This window comes from Myxocyprinus asiaticus, chromosome 23, assembly GCF_019703515.2.
Source record: "Myxocyprinus asiaticus isolate MX2 ecotype Aquarium Trade chromosome 23, UBuf_Myxa_2, whole genome shotgun sequence".
In the NCBI taxonomy this organism is placed as follows: Eukaryota; Metazoa; Chordata; class Actinopteri; order Cypriniformes; family Catostomidae; genus Myxocyprinus; species Myxocyprinus asiaticus.
The window spans coordinates 22465858-22485640 of NC_059366.1; the positions used below are offsets into that span (position 1 = coordinate 22465858).

General features: G+C 36.1%; 3 protein-coding genes across 5 annotated transcripts; 1 reads left to right on the top strand and 2 right to left on the bottom strand.

The window, feature by feature from the left end:
• The first annotated feature begins 1291 nt into the window (after positions 1-1291).
• On the top strand, positions 1292-4833 carry LOC127414209 (mitochondrial ribosome-associated GTPase 1-like). Of its 2 annotated transcripts, XM_051652073.1 has the most exons (9): positions 1292-1528; positions 1781-2047; positions 2168-2250; positions 2363-2419; positions 2504-2594; positions 2716-2777; positions 2866-2962; positions 3069-3150; positions 3606-4833. In XM_051652073.1, the coding sequence occupies exons 3-9, from the start codon at positions 2179-2181 to the stop codon at positions 3607-3609; spliced, it is 465 nt and encodes a 154-aa protein (XP_051508033.1). In that variant the 5' UTR covers positions 1292-1528; positions 1781-2047; positions 2168-2178; the 3' UTR covers positions 3610-4833. The 2 variants fall into 2 exon arrangements, with proteins under 2 accessions (XP_051508033.1, XP_051508032.1); XM_051652072.1 differs by having other exon boundaries at positions 1878-2250; positions 3606-4832.
• A 34-nt stretch (positions 4834-4867) lies between these two features.
• Positions 4868-5266, bottom strand: LOC127414332 (shadow of prion protein). Its single transcript, XM_051652263.1, has one exon. It carries the CDS (start codon positions 5264-5266, stop codon positions 4868-4870), a length of 399 nt encoding a protein of 132 aa, XP_051508223.1.
• A 2628-nt stretch (positions 5267-7894) lies between these two features.
• Positions 7895-16614, bottom strand: LOC127414200 (uncharacterized). 2 transcript variants are annotated; one of them, XM_051652057.1, is made up of 3 exons: positions 16458-16614; positions 13542-14110; positions 7895-11216 (listed from the first exon to the last, which is right to left on the bottom strand). In XM_051652057.1, exon 3 carries the CDS (start codon positions 11207-11209, stop codon positions 9746-9748), a length of 1464 nt encoding a protein of 487 aa, XP_051508017.1. In that variant the 5' UTR covers positions 11210-11216; positions 13542-14110; positions 16458-16614; the 3' UTR covers positions 7895-9745. The 2 variants fall into 2 exon arrangements, with proteins under 2 accessions (XP_051508017.1, XP_051508018.1); XM_051652058.1 differs by having other exon boundaries at positions 7895-11219.
• Between the last annotated feature and the right edge of the window lie 3169 nt (positions 16615-19783).

The following is a 19783-nucleotide window of genomic DNA, read 5'->3' on the forward strand; positions in this document are numbered from 1 at the left end:
TACATTTAATTTGGCTGAATCGTATATTATATTGTTATATTAATAATTATATTATTTATTTATTGACGTGAATTTATTTAAATATATATATATATATATATACAGCTCTGGAAAAAATTAAGCGACCACTGCAAAATGATCCGTTTCTTTGGATTTACTATTTATACATATGTGTTTGAGTAAAATTAACATTTATTATTATTATTATTATTATTCTATAAAATACTGACAACATTTCTCCCAAATTCCAAATAAAAACGTTGTCATTTAGAACATTTATTTGTAGAATATGCCACTCCTGGCGCAAAAATTCAAGCAGCTCGGCATTGTTTGATTGCTTGAGGCCGATTCCAGCCTCACTGAAGCACCCTCAGATCGTCATCAATCATCCACCAAATTTCACAGTGGGTGCGAGATACTGTGGCTTGAAGGCCTCTTGGAATATCGGTGATGATCTGGGGGTGCTTCAGCAAGGCTGGAATCGGGCAGATTCGTCTTTGTGAAGGACGCATGAATCAAGCCACGTACAAGGTTATCCTAAAAGAAGAAAACTTGCTTCCTTCTGCTCTGACAGTGTTCCCCAACTCTGAGGATTGTTTTTTCCCAGCAGGACAATGCTCCGTGCCACACAGCCAGTTCAATCAAGGTGTGGATGGAGGACCACTGAATCAAGACCCTGTCATGGCCAGCCCAATCTCCAGACCTGAACCCCATTGAAAACCTGGAATGTGATCAAGAGGAAGATGGATGGCCACAAGCCATCAAACAAAGCCGAGCTGTTTGAATTTTTGCACCAGGAGTGGCATAAAGTCACCTAACAGCAATATGAAAGACCGGTGGAGAGCATGCCAAGACGCATGAAAGCTGTGATTGAAAATCAGGTTTATTCCACCAAATTTGATTTCTGAACTCTTCCTAAGTTAAAATATTAGTATTGTGTTGTTTTAAAATGAATATGAACTTGTTTTCTTTGCATTATTCGAGGTCTGAAAACACTGGATCTTTTTCGTTATTTTGACCAGTTGTTATTTCCTGCAAATAAATGCTCTAAATTATAATATTTTTATTTGGAATTTGGGAGAAATGTTGTCAGTACTTTATAGAATGAAACAAAAATGTTCATTTTGCTCAAACACATACCTATAAATAGTAAATCCAGAGAAACTGATCATTTTGGAGTGGTCTCAGTTTTTTTTCAGAGCCGTATATTAAACATTCCGTCCTGTAATTCTCATTCCAATACAGGAGGTGGCGGTGTTTGCTGTTCCATCTATACAGTAATATCACAGAAGAAGAATGGCCTCAGTAATAGAAGTGAGATGTTTTCAACACTTTTTCAAATCCGTTAGAAGTCTTCATATGTAAGGTCTAGCGGTCTTGACCTTGCAAATAGAGTCTTTAGCCAAAACAGGCCGAGCGGCTACAATGAGGATTTATCATTCTTTACTCAGTGCTGCCAAGTTTAGGACAGTGTTTGACTTTGGTGAGCGAGAGGTGGCGCATTGGTTCCCTGGACATATGGCTAAAGGTGCGTATCACATGATAAAATTAATAAATAAAGAGCGATTTACAGTTGTTAGGACAGTAGAAGGTGAAGTTTCGTGTTTTTTTTAATGTTCTCTGAGGCAGGGGTCAAGAAATATAACTTTTATATATAGCATGAGAAGATGCAGAAATAATGTTATAATATTTAGTTACATGTTTAGTCAGTCACATGTACTGTAAATGTCTAAATAGTTTCTAGCTAATATGTCATGTTGTTCCATCTTGTCCTGCATAGAAATGCTCACCAGTGTGCCTTTCTCTTGCTAAGCAAGTATACGAAGGTTGACTGCATCACAGAGATCCATAATGCATGAATATCCTTTTTATTGCAGAGAATGTGCCTTTTGAATGTTTGAACCCCATTGTTTTCCTCTTAAAACTTCTTTAACTGGCCAACATACCATTTTCTGGAAGAAATTCATTATTTCAAGAGAGCCTTGATGTCTGGCCACATTTACTTGTTCTGAATAAGATGGATCTGGCAGACACATCAAAAAAGCAGGTCACATGATCTTATGCATTTTGTTACTGCTTTGAATTTAAATTTAAGCAAGATGATCTTAAAGTACTTAAGTGGTATGCAGATAAAATGGAATATAACTGGCTGTTTTTTTGCCACCAGAGTATTCTAAAATGACTTGGGAAGGTTTGAGGAATGTTTTGTTTACAGACTGTTTAAGACAAAGAGATGAGAATGTAAAAAAGGTGAGAGACATTACTTCAGATGTTGGTTATAAAAGCCTGACTGGAGACATTTTCACATCTTCTAATTTCAATCAAACCCTTGTGTCTAATCAATGTTCTGTGATCTTTTCAGATTGTTCCTCTCGTGACAGAGTTGATAGAAAGATGGTCAAGTTTTCACAGAGAAGTGGTGAGTTTGGAAAATTGTTACAGTTATATATTTGGCAGCTTGCATTTTGTTATAAAGTTATTCGACTTTTTCATCTGTGTGCAGGAGAGAAGTTACTGCCTGATGGTCATTGGTGTGCCAAAAGTGGGGAAGTCATCACTGATTAGCGCTGTAAGAAGAACTTATTTGAAAAAAGGTATTTAATTAATACCTTTTTTTTTGGAGTGAAGATTAGATTTTACTGCTTAAAAAATCTAATTAATTAATCCTAACAAATGAACAGTAAACACTGGAAGTACAGTATGTATTGCTTTTAGGCAAAGCTTCCAAAGTTGGAGGTGAACCAGGAATTACAAAAGCTGTCTTGACCAGAATTCAGGTTATTGTATTAATTATAATTTAATTAGTGAATTCAGTTGGATTGATATGTGCTCCTCTAGTATTAAATTAAACCTGTTCTGTACTAGGTCTGTGAGCGACCCATAATTAATTTGCTTGACACCCCAGGAGTTCTGCCACCTAGAATAGAGAACATAGAGACAGGAATGAAACTTGCTTTATGTGGTAAGCCTACACTGTTCCAAAACAATAATTAATTTTTTGTGTACGGTAACTTTATTGCTGTAATATAGTAATTGTAAGATTATGAATGTGTCTACTTTTGAAACAGGTACCATTCTGGATCATTTAGTTGGTGAGGTTATCACTGCAGATTATCTGCTGGTTTCTCTCAACAGACTGGAAAGATTTTGGTAGGTGTAGTGATGCTTCTAAAAAAACTATTTTATAATCAGTAAACAATTATTTCTTGTGTGTTTTATAAAGCTGCAAGTAATCACTAATGCTTGTGACAATTGCATCTGAAGTTACGTCGAGAAGTATGATTTTAAAGAGCCTTGTGATGCTATTCAGCATGTGGTAAGGTGTATAGCTGTGAAGCTGGGCAAGACAGCGTATGAAAGCTATCACTGGGGTTGTTGAGTTAATTTAGTCAAGGCGCTCAAGTTTTAATTGTAGTGAATTCAAACAATTATTTAATCAACCTCAATGGTTTCCACTGGTAATAGTTCACTTTTAGAACTTAAATCTTGTTTGATGCCAGAGTATGATGTGTTTTATCATTTTGTAACTCCCTTAATTTAAAGCATACACTTATTTTTGAACCATAATTTCTGTGATGTATATAATAAACTCATCAAACCTTTAGGTAATATTACAGTCCAATTACCAGACTACACTGCAGCAGCATATGATTTCATCAGAGCATTCCGGAAAGGAGAACTTGGAAAAGTGATGTTTGACTAAAACACATGGACGTTTTTTGTCATTGCAATTGGGTGGACTATTGCAATGGCAACTTAACTTTACTGTGTGTATGTTCAAGGCTGGACACTGAGCACATAAGATACGCACATTACTTTTAATGTTTTAATTAAAAGAGGGTGCACAAGGGATTTTGGACACATGTTTGTTTTATTGTGTATTGTGTTTACAGTTATCAGAAAAGGAGAATTGAGTGTGTTTTTTCCTGACTGGATTTGAAGCTGCAATAAATTATTCGGTTTCATATATCCTGGTGTAATTTTAACAGCATTGTTGCCTTGTATGTGTAAGTTTTTATAAAAAAGCATGGATTACAATTAAACAACACAAAATGACTTATAATCATTTGATTTCCAGTTCTACATCTGCTGATAATATACTTTTGCAGACTAGTGCATCCGTTTAATGAAATATTTGGCACACAATTGCTTTAATTTCTAATATTATTATATTTATATCTAATGTTTGGCAAATAGAACTTGTGTAGTGACTTTATATATAAAAACACTTCTTAATTTCTTCACTTGCACCTCTAATAGATACTGCATTCACATTGCTTTGTGGATTATCAAAAGTGTCTACTAGAAATACAAAATGCTTCAAATAGATCAATATTTCATAGCATGACAAAAACATGGATGTTTTCACAGCAACAGAAGTACAGTTACAGATAAATAGAGTTCTCAAATTGTTACAGCATCCTTAAAACTACACACAGTTATTACAGTTAAATGTGAACATAGACATTGGTAAACAGGCAAAGGTTCATACAAAAGGTTTATAATTATGTAAATCTCAGATGCTCAAGGACAGTGGTGCTTCTCCACAGCAGCACAACATTAACACAGTATTTGTGCCATCCGGTGCATGATTTAAGTAATAACCAGCATAATTTAAGTAGTCTATAATTGTATAGTTACTAATGCTTCAATTGAAGCAAACTATGCACTCCAACCTTTCAGATCCTATTACTAAAATGCTTAGTTGCTAACTAAATATACAGTGGTTTTGAAATGTTTCTTTATCTGCTTATCGTCGTGCAACAAAATACACATTATTAAACATTGGTGTAATAAATTTGTTGCACAGTAACATACAGTATATAGCCTAGCTTATTAAGCTGTGTCAAATCTGTTTTAAACTGCCTCAAGGGGCAAAGTACATCACAAAGTTTATTGGCAGGAGCAGAGCGTAAAGTCTAGTGGTAATGGAATCATGCACTGTTGCACTTGATGTCCTGGCTAGGTATAGCTCCCAGTCTGTCCTGTTGCTATAGTAATCATCTCCACGCTCTGAGCTGTCGTCCGGTCGACGCTGGGCTGATGCGTACCATCCTCCAGCTCCCAGTGCCACTGCAGCACCGGCCGCTGCTGCCGCTGCCACCCGTACAGCAGGGGAGCCTCGAGTGCGGGATGAACGGCCTCCTCGGGCGCTGCCTCGTGCTGATCCCCTGGCACCTCCTCTGCCACCTTTGGACATCACCTGGTCGCACATGTATGCTGAAAGCAGGAGAAATATCCAGCAGGTGGCTACAGTCCTGTTCATTCTGGAAGACCCTAGGAATGAATGAAAAGCATGGTGTTTTAACAAACATATGTCTCTCATAAATCTAAATTATTTTCTTCATCATAGCCCTCATCAAGAAAGCGTCCATTAATAGCATGAGATTGTACTGTTTATAAGCTTTGAAAAACTAAAAGACTGTGGAAGAACACAGATGTGGTCTCTGACTCGCTGTTTGGAATGCATCTGCAAATGGTACATATAGGACAGGGAGAGGGAAAGGCAGATGAATGGATGGATTATTTCATTTCTATATAAGTTTACTATCACAGGATATCCATTTATTTGTTCATTACAAGATAAATGAGAACTATATTCATGCAAATGACTGTATCACATTGATTTTCTATGTGACAGTGGTGAATTATCAATATTCCATATGCGTGTATACGTACATATTAAACAAGCTGTTTCTTACTCAGGATGGCGCTGATGTTTCAGTAATCGACTTGATTTACATTTGACATTGCTATTTTACGAAGAAGCAATATGGAAGTAAACTATAGCAAGTGTAACACATGAACAGTATGATTTGGCTATCGTTATCTGGGTGTACTACTGAATTTATGTAAGTTGTGTGTCTATTTAGACTCAAAACGTGCCAGAGAAAATACATCTGTGTAGCTTTTGTCTAGCTTATGTGTTATGTGTAGCGTAATTTTGTAGATCCATTTGTAATAGATTTACAGTACATGCCGGGTCGCTAAATACCCGAGGTATATATTAATGTTTGATAAAACACAAGTGCATCATTGCATTGGAAAACAAAAGTTTTATGTATATCTAAAAAAATTAGGCTATATACTTTATGGTTTGGAACAGTATTATGGTAAGTATATAATGACATGTTTCATTTTTGGATGAGCTATCCCTTTAAAAGTCCAAATACGTTTGGGGGACTTATTAAAGCAAGTTACTATTAGCAAGGTTTCTTTTTTTTTTTTTTTTTTTTTTTTGCCTGTTTAGGTTCACTTCGTCTGATTGGTGATTATTATTGTCTTCTGTATCGCAAAAGCCTTTTGATAGAATTTCAACAGTTAATATCTAATATCTCATTCCTTCATGAATAGCCTATTAAAACTGTCAGTTTTAATACTCACCTTATAATCACAATATTTACTGTCTTTTGTTTTATGAAGCGGTAAAATATCACATCTAAACGTTTTTGTATAACCTTCTTTTATGGAACATTAAATAATGAATAGAAATCTTACTGGCTTTGCTCAACTAGGTCAATACAGACATGTTCACAATACCTGCTTGGGAGGTCAAACGATACATTTTCCTAACCTATAGTAATCCTAGTATTGCAATGTAGAAGACGCTTAATACAGTTTATGATGAGAAAATGCGATTTGTACACATCATTTGCATGGTCACAAATTCAAAATGGTAACGATATCAATAATTTATATTGTTTTTTTAAAACACGATTCTACACATTATATGTACCAAATTAACATTTGCCATCCGTATCTGACAGACACCGTTATGTGTAAAAAATAATAAGAATACGAATAAGAGTAATATATATATATATATATATATATATATATATATATATATATATATATATATATATATATATATATATATATATATATATATATATATATATATATATATATATGAGACAATAGCTGTGCTCGGCGTCGGTCGACTGATGCCTTGTTTCAAACGCAAGGCGTTTCAATGCAATGTCGCGACGATGTATATCTAGTTGTATTGTACGATGTGGCTCAAATTCTACACCTCTGCAGCAACCCGTCATGCATGTCAATTAAATCCTTTTTTATCTTTAGCCTTAATGGGGTACTTACCTCCGGTTATGCCCGTATCCACAGAATATCTCACGATATCTCACTATCATGAGTGAGATCAAATAAAACGCATCTGTTATGTAAGGCACCACTGCGCGTGCTGGAGATGAATTAGCTATTATTAAAACCATGCTAGGTGTACTAGTGATGAGGTCTGTACTACTGTCGGAAACCAAGGCTATGTGCAAAGTTTAGAGGAGCTACAGTCACGATCTGATTGATGCGTAAGTGTATAGAGTCTTAAAATTGACGGCAGGTTTTTAAAACACTGACTGCTAAAATAAGCACCAGATTTTAGACATTTAGAAATGACGTATTATGAATATTTGTAATTTATGAATGTACTGTCAACATTATGAAATGTGACAATAATTTGAATGTTTACTCTTTTATAATTATATGCCATTATGCCCAGTGTTTGTTTATTTATTGCAGTTTTACCTGGTAGGTTAATGATTTGTAATTAGAGTATGACTATTTTGTATACAAATCCATCTTCCCCAGAAAACTCTGATATGATACTCTGGGTGTGACCCCATTCGTCTAATCCTAAATTTGCCTAATGCATGCCAAAATAAAATACAAACATACAGCCTAAACAACGTGATCAGTTCATTTTAAGTTATACCATGACACTTGTAATGACAAATTTGGTTCAGCACCAGACCAAAACTGATCATGAAATGATGAGATGATGAGAGCGCAACCATAGTGAAATAAGGGATAAATTATCCAGATATTCTTGTTTCATAAATGTTTCAAAATTCTGTTCAAACATTGTAATCTCCCAATAGTGGTAGACAATACTCAAAGCTACAAGCAAAGTCATGTTATAGTTAATATAAAGCAATGTACAGCCAGTTTGCAAGCATAGTGGTTACTTGATATAATGTAGCCACAAAAACATTTAATATGTTTAGGATTACATATAGCCTACTGAGTGTTCGTATCACATATGATGTGGAGTATTGCTTTTATTGTAATAGAATACATGGACCAAAAAAAAAAAAAAGGCTGCTGGTGGCACATTTGATTTGCTTTGACAAATAATGTATGTACATTGTTCTATTACACAATTCTACGTCCAAGTGTTAAAGCTTGTTACTTAGAATACTGTATAAATCCTCTCTGTTATTTTCCAGAAGCCCAAGGGTTTTCACAATGCATGACAAACAATTGATCACCTTGAAAATTATATGCCAACATCCTTTTTATGCTGTACTGTAGTTAAAGGGATAGTTCACCCAAAAATGAAAATTCTCTCATCATTTACTCACCCTCATGCCATCCCAGATGTGTATGAATTTCTTTCTTCAGCAGAATACATTTGAAGAAAAATAGAAAAACATCACTCAGCAGGTCCTTAAAATGCAAGTAAATGGAGATTTCTCTTTTGAAGGTTCAAAAATCACAGACATCAGCAATTAAATGAATGTCTTCCAAAGAGACATGATCACTTTTGGTGTGAAAAAGATAAATATTTAAGTACTTTTAAACTATAAAGCATCACTTCCGGTCAGCAGCAGTATACGCATGTTCACGCGAGAACTGACGCACATGCGACACACCCGGAAGAGCAGTGCTGTATACAATTGAGTAGAAAGAACGCTGTACAGAAGCTTTGTTGGTTTTGATTCAGATCTCTATTTGTATATGTTTGTTTACTCCCAATTAGGGTTGTCACCGTATCGAATCAATACCGGACAGGATTTTTCCCCTATTTTAAGCTGGTCGGATGGCGTTGAGGCGAAATCGTTCGAAATCGTGAGCTAAGATATTTTTGTATTTTTCTTCAAATGTGTTCTGCTGAAGAAAGAAAGTCATACACTCCTGGTATGGCATGAGGGTGAGTAAATGAGAGAATTTTCATTTTTGGGTGAACTATCCATTTAATCAAATGCTAATTCTTCATTAAAAGTGAAAAAAAAAATAAAAACATTATATGTTATTTTTCATATTACATTTTAGATCACATTTTGTGCTCACAAGCTTAATTCTTTTTAATAATTAACACTTCTGATGCCTCTTCTATTGTAATATTTAATTGTAGATTGGATTAAGCAATTTTCAAACACTGTCACTCATGTACATGTTTTCATTAACTTCAGTGTTACTGTAATGATTTGACCAGCAGGTGGAGCCACCGTTCATGTATTTTCTAACCTCAATCACAGGGCTTTCAAAAAATTAAATAAAAAAAACTTTTTGGTTTAATGGACACAAACCCACATAGACTGATGAAAGACAGAAACTTCAGAATCAACTTTGTTGAATGATGGAAAACACATACCAAGGATAGCAGTTCTCTATTATGAAATAACCCACAATTTCTCTAAATTATTCAACATTAGCATGAGAAAAAACTACTTCAACTATTAAGTGAGGTTTTAGAAATCAAAGGAAGACATAGGCACATGATTGTTCCAAATACTTATTACACAGTTCTGTTATTCAAGGACAAATACTGAGTACTGTTGCTACAAATTACCTATTTTTGTTCTTTTTTACTTACCTGTCTAAACCCGGACAGTTTTATTTTATTGTAATCTGACCAAGTTTTGTTCTTCACTTGGCTTTCAAAGCCCTATCCAAGAGCATTATAAATGTCTGCTTGAGGTCTCAGTCAAGTATGGCTGGCCCTTTAGTCCACGGCACTGGTGGTGCGAGAACAACAGCCAGGACGGCGAATCAATTCCAATAACCCCTTTTTTCTCCTATGCTTTGATCCTGAGCTGTGCTGAGATGTTGTTGTGTTCTGACGCGAGAGCTTTGCCGCTACTCCCATAGTCTCTTTAATCTGCAGCTCCAGATGTCGCTGAATTGCATGTCCAAGTTCTTCAGGGTCAACCGAGGCCCCATACACCTCCCAAGTCATGCCCTCTGCATCCCACTTCACCTCCCTTACTGGGGACTTGTGACTCTTTGACACCATTTTACCACTCAAATTCGTTTTCTCCTCAACTAGGCACACCTCTGGGAACATGTGCTGGGGAGGTTCCTCTAAGTCCTGACCCACTTGCACCCCTATATCCCTCAGTTCTCTTTGTGAGGTCATGGTCTCCACTTCCCTTGTGGTCTTTCCATCCATATGAGTCCCACTTGGATGTAATGGACCTGGCCAAGAACAATCCAGATTGCAACAGTGGAGCAGTCGCTTTCTATCCAATCCCGTCTCGCTGACAGAGGAGATGAGCCGAGGGAGAGTTAGCAAGCTGCCTGCAGCTACCTGGCCCCTGTAGGTCTCCTCCATCCCAACTAAGTGTGGCAGCAGCTGAGCCGGGGCAGGAATGGGCTGGGGGTGACAGTATGCAGCAAATGTGTCCTCTACAGCTCCATGGTGGAAGTGTGAGTTACAGCAAACAGCCTCTTCACATTTGGGACAGGTGGACTCTGGAATGATCTCATTAGGCACTTGTATTTGGCCAGATGGGCAGATCTGAATGTAGCCTTGTTTCGCTGGCTGAGTCGGGCTGCCTGATCCACTACTTCTTGCTCTGGTGGACATGGTAACCGTATTGCTTTGCTGAAGAGGCATGGCCTGTTTACACACTAAAGAAGGGAATGACTGTGCACAAGCTTCCTGGTCTTTTCCATGGCAAAACAATGAACCAGTTTCACAGCAGTGCGGAGGAGCAGCACTTTCTTTGAAAATCTGCAAACTGTCAGAATGGCTTCTCTGTATTGATAACTGGCTGTTTTCTTTCAGGTCCTTGTGAGGGAATAAGACATGTTCTCTGTGCACTGTCAGTGATGCTCTACATGCCCGTTTATTCTGATGGCTCGTTATGTCTCTTGGCTGTGAACCCACTCCATCAGACATGTGGGGCTCAGGAATACAGTGGCGACTTGAATCTTGTTGGCCAGTCATACAGTCAGAGATGGTATTGCAAGCTTGTGCGGCATTCTGGCTACTATCTTTTAGGTCTTTTGATGAGCATGATGCTTCAGTTGAGCTCTTTAGTAGTTCTTCAGGTTGGAGGAAGACCTTGACATCTGTTGAAGTCTTCGAGAGAGAGACAATGCACTCAGCTGCGACAACAGTTTCTGGCGGGATTGTGCCCCAAGGTTGGAACCGTTCCGAAACAGTGCGCCCAGTCTCCGCCATTGGAAATCTGCTGAAGGTGAAGGAAGAGTGTTTTTAATGTGAAGGGCCTTGAATATTTTCAATGAATAAAACATGGGTTGAATTGATTGAGTTACTTTACTCAGCCTGCTGCTCTGTTGCAAAAGTACATTATTTTACGGAGTATGGTTACTCCTTTAATTCCAGTGAAGACAAACTGTTATTCACTAACAATCATTTTGCTACTCCGTACAATGGCATTCTAGGGCATTGTGTGCTTCCAGCTTTGTGGCTAGTTTGGGGAGAGCCCTTTTCTATACCAGCATGACAATGCCCCTGTGGACAAAGCGAGGTCCATAAAGAAATGGTTTACTCTGTCTGGTTTGGAAGAACTTGACTGGCCTGCACAAAGCCCAGACCTGAACCTCACTGAACACCTTTGGGGTAAATTGGAACACCAACTGTGAGCCAGGCCACATTGCCCAATATCACTGCCTGACCTCAGTGATGCTCCTGTGTCTGAATGGTAGCAAATCCTTGCAGCCATGTTACTACATACAGTACAGTATGGTGGAAAGCCTTCCTAGAAGAATAGAAGCTGTTATACCAGCAAAGTGGGAATTGATGCCTATGGTTTTAAAATGAAATGTTTATCAAGCTCATATTGTGTCCACAAATCTTTGGCCATATAGTGTATGTTGACAAGATAGTATTTCTATTTGTAGCTTTGAAATTATTATTATTATTATTATTATTATTATTTTAATTATTATAATTATTATTATTTGTATTTATTTTTTGCTGACTAGATGTTTGGAGTCATCTTATTGCATATGGAAAACTTAGGTAAACTGGTTCATTTTATCTTATTGGTAGTAGAAAAAAGTCTAGGTAACACTTTACTTAGTGTTCGTGTTACACATATTACATGTTACTATTATTACTATAATAAAGTAATGAAAAATAATAATATGTAAGTGCAAGCAACTGCACAAAATCTTTACACAGTAATTACATGTAGTTCATTAATATTACTCAGTCATTTCCTAGGTAAATTCATAGGAACATGAACACCGTAAAATAAAGTGTGATTAAGGTCTATTATAGGTATTCAGAGTCACCATATGTATAGAATTGACAACAGGATTTAATGCTGAATTTGAATTTTGCTTAAAGGTGAAGTGTTTAATTTTTTTCAATTTTAAAATGCTGTGTTGCTCTTTGTAAGTCAGCTTACAGATAGCTTGCTGAAGTCTCTGCATATCAAAACATTATTTGCTTGAGTGGTCTGACATGTCAACCTCTTAACCAATGGCGTGAGGGGTGGTACAACCTGTTTGTCCTAACAATTGAAGGTGAGGGCCGGGGCAGGAAGGACAAGTACGATTTGGAAACAATCACTATTTTTACAATTTCATTTGGCCCTGTCCATGGCAATGAAATCACATACTTCACTTTTAAGTACTTTACTAAGTATAGAGTCCACAAAGTCAAGGATACCTTTGCATGCTGTACAGATCATTGAGAATTTATTCAGTATAATGTCAATTAAGCATTTTTTACTGTCAATGGCATTTTTTTAACCATTGTGTTTTAGCCTGGGATTTATGGGAACTATTTTTGTGCATTAGAGGTAGAATATTCAACAGCTTCCACCTACAAGGTTCTGAATTCCTCTGGGATTGCTCTCTCACACTACAGTCCCTTGAATACATTACAGTTTGTGTGGTGTTGTTGTTCAGAGAGATAACAATGTAGATATTTATATTATAGAGCCAACAACCCAATCAACACTTTTTGGTACTCTAGGTGACTACAGGGAAGGAAGTGAATTAAAATCTGTTTTATTCACTGTGCCAGACTTTCAGCGATATGTAACATATGTAACCAACAGATGGGAAAAATACATTTAGTATATAAAAAATTATGTCCAGTCTCCTGTATTAGGCATAAGACACAGTATAACATGCTCATTGTCTCTTTAAATTCTTAGTGGCATTAAGAAAAAGCTATAATATAACCCTTTTTAGACAGAAATTTGTAATTTGTTAGTGTACACTTTAAGTCACTTCAAATATATATTTTTAATGTATGATCATTAACATACTCTTTTATAAAATTGTATTAATGTTCTATGTCATCCATCCAAAAGAATGTACTACTTTATGATATAGACAAGGCACTGCCTCTCATTATTCATTCATTCAAGGCCTGCACACATGTTTTTTTTTGTATTATTATTATTATTTTTTAATTTTTTTTATATAAAATCTAAGAATACTTGGCAAGGTGAAATCTCAACTCTGTGCATCTGCACACACAACCAGGACAAATGGTGCCAGACAGTGTTGCCAAAAGCAAAAGAAATGCGTACCTTGTGTCCCAGTCACAGTTGCAGTTTGAAATCCTTTTTGATCTTTGTCCTCTCTGTCTCCTCTGCCTCGTCTCTACCTGCCCACTCTCTCTATAATGGTCTGTGCGGTCATCTCAGACTCCCAAGAGTGTGGCGTCAGTCCAGGTTGTTTTAAAGGGAGAATCAGTCTGCAGTCTCTTATTTTCACAATCTCTCCATCACATGTCACTCATCCTGGCCCTTGTCCTCGCCTTCAACATCCCCACTCCAGCAGTGAGCAAAAGATGGCTTCTAGATTATACTCCTCTTTCATCTGATTACAAACCAGCCTAAGTCACATCTTCAAATCTCCAGGCAGGAGGGCGTGTATGTGTGTAAGAGAGAGAGTGAGGGAGAGAAATGAAGAAGAAATGTGTGTGGCTGTGTTTGTGCGTGTGGGTGGATGTTGTGGGGAAAGACTATATGTGTGATGTGGTGGAGGGCTGGAGAGAAGGGCTGAAGGGGATTGGATACTGATGGGAGGAGGAGAATATGGTGAAGAGGAGGTGCAGTGATGGTTAAGCTACAAGCATTTTTGCCTCTTTAGCCATCTGAATGAAAATAGAAGGGAAACACATGAATGAATGTAAAGGAAATCAATGGTTGTACAGTTGTATAGTTAAATCATCTCTCTGTTTCTCTGTCTATTCTTCAAATGCCTTTGACTTTCTCTTATGTACAGACACAGTGGGGAGTTTATTTCTCTCTTTCACCCCTCTCTTTACAAAGAATTGCTGCTCCCTCCTCAGGTCTCTCCGCCTAACCATCAATCTCCCCTTGTTGCTATGGAAACAAAATTTCTCAATGGGGCTGAGATGAATCTTTTTTTTTTTTCTTCTTTTTGTAACTGTGATAATACGTATCTCTCTGAATGTACACACTAAAATGGGATCACCAAAGTAAAGCCTGAATAATGAACACTGGGAAACCTGAGACACATTTGTGGACTAAAACAAACATGTTATTTCTGAAGCAGTCAATTACTTCAGTCAATAACTATTTGATTTCTGGGTGTTCCAGTTAACAGGAGAAATATAATCTAGTTACCCCTTTGAAGTATTTAGAGCTTTATATGGCGTATTTTTTATAGGGCAAGCATACTCTTTAGGGGTTGTTCTAGTTTTATACAAAATCCCTTAAGAAAATAGCATTACCCTTTGAAAATGTATTCCCTACATGGCACAGTGTAAGTGGCAAGTGCATAGTGTGTCATTTGGGACACAGCTAATGACTTCCTTCATTTTTCTCTTTATTTTTATCATTTTTTTTTTTTTTTTTTTACAAAACTTTTTATATTTACTTATTTTATATAGCTTTATTATATTTATAGCTTAATTAATAAACATTTATAATCTATTATTAGCTTTATTACTAAAAAAAAAATGAATCACTTCAAGGGGAAATTAGTGTTGCCACAGTACAAATTGTTAACATGATCTAACTATTAGCATCTGTCTGCCTGTCTGTCTGTCTAAATACAGAAAACAGAAACTGACCAACAGTTTGTCGCAGAGAGATTACAGACATAATGCAGCCAGCACCAATTACCAGTCTTTTATGAGAATTAATGCTACCTTTTGTTAGTGTTTACAGTAAAATGGACGTGGCCTCTATTGATGTCCATTTTTCAAATGAATAAGGGGATTTTACATGTGCTGCAGACACAATTTGGAAGGTTTACTGAAAATTCACATTAAAGAATAGAATCACAATACTATTCTTCTGTAAGCAGGGACAAAATTAGTGGTCTGACCTTATTTACAGCTATTTCAAATTCTGGTCTGTATGACAGAATAAAAGGCCACTACATGCTCAGAGATTGCATTCTCAGCTGCATTGTTGATAAGAAAACACTGCTGGCCTGACAATAAAGGGCAGCAGATATAAACAAGTTTAAGCAATATGTCTAATAAACAAACAGCTAACAACCATTCAGCTTGACAAAAATGAAAGGCAGAGAGGAATAGAAAGAGAGAATTAGACAAGAGTCTCAAATTCATAGAAGCTCTAATTTATCATAGAGATACATTAAACGGAGTTACATGTACACCTCCTATCAGCTGTATTTTTAAGCAAGTACATTTATTGTATTTTACAGGTTGATTGTGTGGTAACAAAAATCTAGCAGGACCACGAATTTTGTTGAAAACGAATAGGGAATGAGGTAACACTAAAACTCTTGACACAATATCACAATAAAATTACCTTACCCATCATATTTAAAGGTAAACTTTGTTTTAAAGTGTAGCCTACCTTTTTGCCCCACATCAGTTATGTTTACATTAGCAAAAACAAAAAAAGTGGTGTCACTTGCAAACATTTTGATATTTTGGTAATTTTACAATAAGTTTGTATTTGATGTCGTTAGTTAATGCAATAGTTAAAATGAACTAAAAATGAACAATACTTTTATGGCATTTATTAATCTTTGTTCATGTTAGTTTCTTCATATATGAATTCATTTTACATTAAAAGTTATATATGTTAACAGTAGCTAATGCATTATGAACATGAACAAACTATAATCAACAGTGTTTGGATAAATGAACATTAACAAAGACTGATAAATAGGCTAATGTAAAATCATTGTTAATTGTTAATGTTAGCTAATGCATAAATTAATGTTAACAAATAGAACCTTTTTGTAAAGTGTTACATGAAACTTATTGTAAAGTACTGTACATGATCTTCACATCAGACAGAATGTATCAACACAAGCAGAAAAACACTAATTCACATTTAGATTTAAACAGCTGCATTTAGACTGCACTGTTCAATACATTTTATTTACAAAAGCAGGCCCAGCGGCAAAGCATAGTTACACATTATACAGATTGTCAGTTAAGTATTTCCTTTGTGAATTATCATTTAAGCTCAATGTAATCATTTTCTATTTACCTTGCACGGTGAATTCAGTGCGTTGGTGGTCCTATGCGAGTCTTTTGTGTCTATCACAGGTGTCCTTTAAAGTGACTTTGAACTTTCCCTTTTTAAAGATAGTCCTTCAAGCTTGATTCATGACTGTTCCAAAGGGCACTATTGTTCCTCCACGCTCTCTTCCCTTGGAGCAGAGGATTGTTCCTGTTCAATGTTCCCACGCCTATCTGAACTCCAGCCACACCCACACTGCCCTGTTAACATTCTCAATAAAACAATAACTACTTTTGTATTTTTACTGAAGAAAGACATTTTTGTGTAAACTGTTTCCTTAAAAGAAGTATGCTTCTAAATTTTGTTCCATGTAACTAGCTTTAGTTAATTTGAGTTAATTTTCAATTGTGAAGAGATCCTCATTTCACCCACCATTTTGAATGACATGATGTTTTCTTTAACTGCAGGGTGTGTTCAATCAGCTTCTCATTAAAAGCAGAAGTGAATTACAGTAGTTGTACTGCAGCACATTTAGAAGACAGATAAATCACTGCAGCTATGCTGGGGATTCTGGGAGTCCAAATCTGTAATTTTATGTAAACCCGTGGTGATTAGATGTCTACATCCAGTGGATATATAACATTTTTTATTTTCTTTCTTTCCTTTTCATCACTTTTGGTTGACTTGTGAAAGTTGATAACGCAAAGGATCAACAGTTTAACCTCTCTCTGATCTGTCATCGGTGGAGGTCACATTTTGACACCCCACAAGCACTGATTAAGTTGAAGATGAAAGAGATAGGATGACTTGCTGAAAGACAAAGACATTAAAAATCTTTGTTCTTGCTGCATGGATCGATAATCTTTGTATCTGCTGTTTTGAAGTCCTTGAAAATAGCAATGCCGTTTTCTTTTAAACCTGTTTGGTCTGATTCTGGGTGTTTCTGCTTAAAGGCATGGCCATGCTAGATTATAACTGTGACATGAGTGTCACAGCTGCAAATTCTCAAATTAATTGTGACACAAGTTGAAGAGGAAAACCAGTCCAGCTGCTTTTGCTTGATTAATATAAATCAGTACAGTATGTTCTGATTTTCATCTCAGGGAGGTAGAAACCTTATAATTGTGTTAAGAGACATCAACTGGTTTAAGACAGTGGCCCCAAAAAATATTTGGATACTTAAGCCACACTTAAAAATGTGTGAATATCATTGCATTAGATAACAAAATATCTAATCAAGTGGCATTTATTTCACATACAGCACAAGCAGACCTTTAAAGCTAAGCATTTCACAAAAAAAATAAATAAATAAATAAATAACATTTTACGTTTTAATTATAATATATATGATGAATATATATACTGTATATACACTCACTGGCCACTTTATTAGGTACACCTGTACATCTACTTATTCATACGATTATCTAATCAGCCAATCGTGTGGCAGCAGATTAATGTATAAAATCATGCATATACGGGTCAGGAGCTTCAGTTAATGTTCGCAACAACCATCAGAATGGGGAAAAATGTGATCTCAGTGATTTAGACCATGGCATGATTGTTGGTGCCAGACAGGCTGGTTTGAATGTTTCTGTAACTGCTCAAAATGAAGAAAGTATTTAGACAATATCTGGTTGTCCGACATTAGCTGAACATGTCCATAGTTATTGAGATGAACTACGCTTGTGGTTACAGTGTTAGGACACCTGTGTGAACTTGAGGGGAACTTACTTCATATATACACTAAAAATCACTTTGCTGCCATTCGATTATAAATAAATGAAAATGAGGTTTTAAAAAAGTAAAGTTAGTTCTCAGAAAAGGTTGAGCATCATTTATTTACAGATGCCACTTGGTTTATATATTTTCTTATCTAATGCAATATCATTTTCAAAATAGGATTTTAAATGTTTGCTTAGTAAATAGTAAATACACCTGTGATTTTTATCCTGGTGAGTGAGATTATTTGGTGAGCTGTGAAGTTTATGGTAGTGATGGACTGCTGAGAAACAGCAGAGAGGGGGAGGTACTGTAGTATGTTGGAGGAACACACTGATTAGGCTCAGCTGGGTGCTGTGGCTTGTGTGAAATGGAGAGATAAGAATGGATGAACTCTGAGCATGTGGCCTACTGTACCAATCTCCTGCCCATATGTTTCACCCGCCACAGTTTCTGTTAAACATGTCCACCTCTTGTTTAATGTAAATATGTACACAAAACCTCAGAGATAGGGGTTCCTGTAGCTGCGTCTTTGTAATTTGTCACATGAATAAACACCCCAAGCTGACCAGTAACTAAAAAGCTAAATGTTTGTTTACACTGTCTTTACATAAGACAAAGATCATCTACAGATTAAACATATATATATGGTGTTATACGGACTCTGATTATAGTATTGCCTGTATATTTGTGATTTTCGAGGGCCCTTCTTTACAGCGTAAAATAGACTTATGTTTTTCTCTGTCAACATGAAATATTTTATCTTTTTCTGTGTAATCAGTCAATTGGCATTTAGCCTATGGCTTATTAAAAAAAAATATTTCTGGAACTGAGTGTCTATAAAGCAAATACAGTATAGCAACACACCTATCCTTCATGCACCATTCAAACAATGTTATTGAGATGAACAGGAACAACAATGGATAGCGCTCTCCAGGTATATTAGACCTCTTTGGTCTCCAGTGTGTCTCAGGCATCCTTTAAAGAACCCTACACCTTTCTGGATGTCAATTTAACTGGGTGCCTAAAAATCTCATTGGTTGAACAGTTGAAGGTTCTAGAATGACTAACAAGAAAGCCAGTTAAATAACCCAGTTAAATGCACTCAGTAATTTTTTCCCCATTAAAAAAGTTTTACTCCTAAAGAAATGAATTGTAATTTTGAAACATATGTATAAAATCACGGCTGCTCAAACGAAATGAGGACTCTAGTCATATCAGTAACCTTATAAATGCTGTTTTACTTACATGGGGCAGGGGTGCCCTCATGGGGCTGCCATTTAAGAATCACATGACCAGCTGAATACTACTTGCTTAATCTTAGTAACCATCTTGTTATTGGACACTTTCATTCATGGATTAAATTAATCATGGCTGACTGTGAATAGTGAATTTCTACAATGGTATCTGTAACTGAAATCTATTGATTTTGAAGTCCAAGATGACACAAACAAAAAGTTACAGAGTGCACCTTTAAGACTTGATTACACAAGTTAATTAAACTATTGTGTTACCATGAATAACAAGTAATCAAATTCTATAAATAAACTGGCATAAAATTAGATTTCCATACATTTTAAATAAATTTAGTTAATTACATTACACTGATTTTTCTTTATTAAGACAATCAA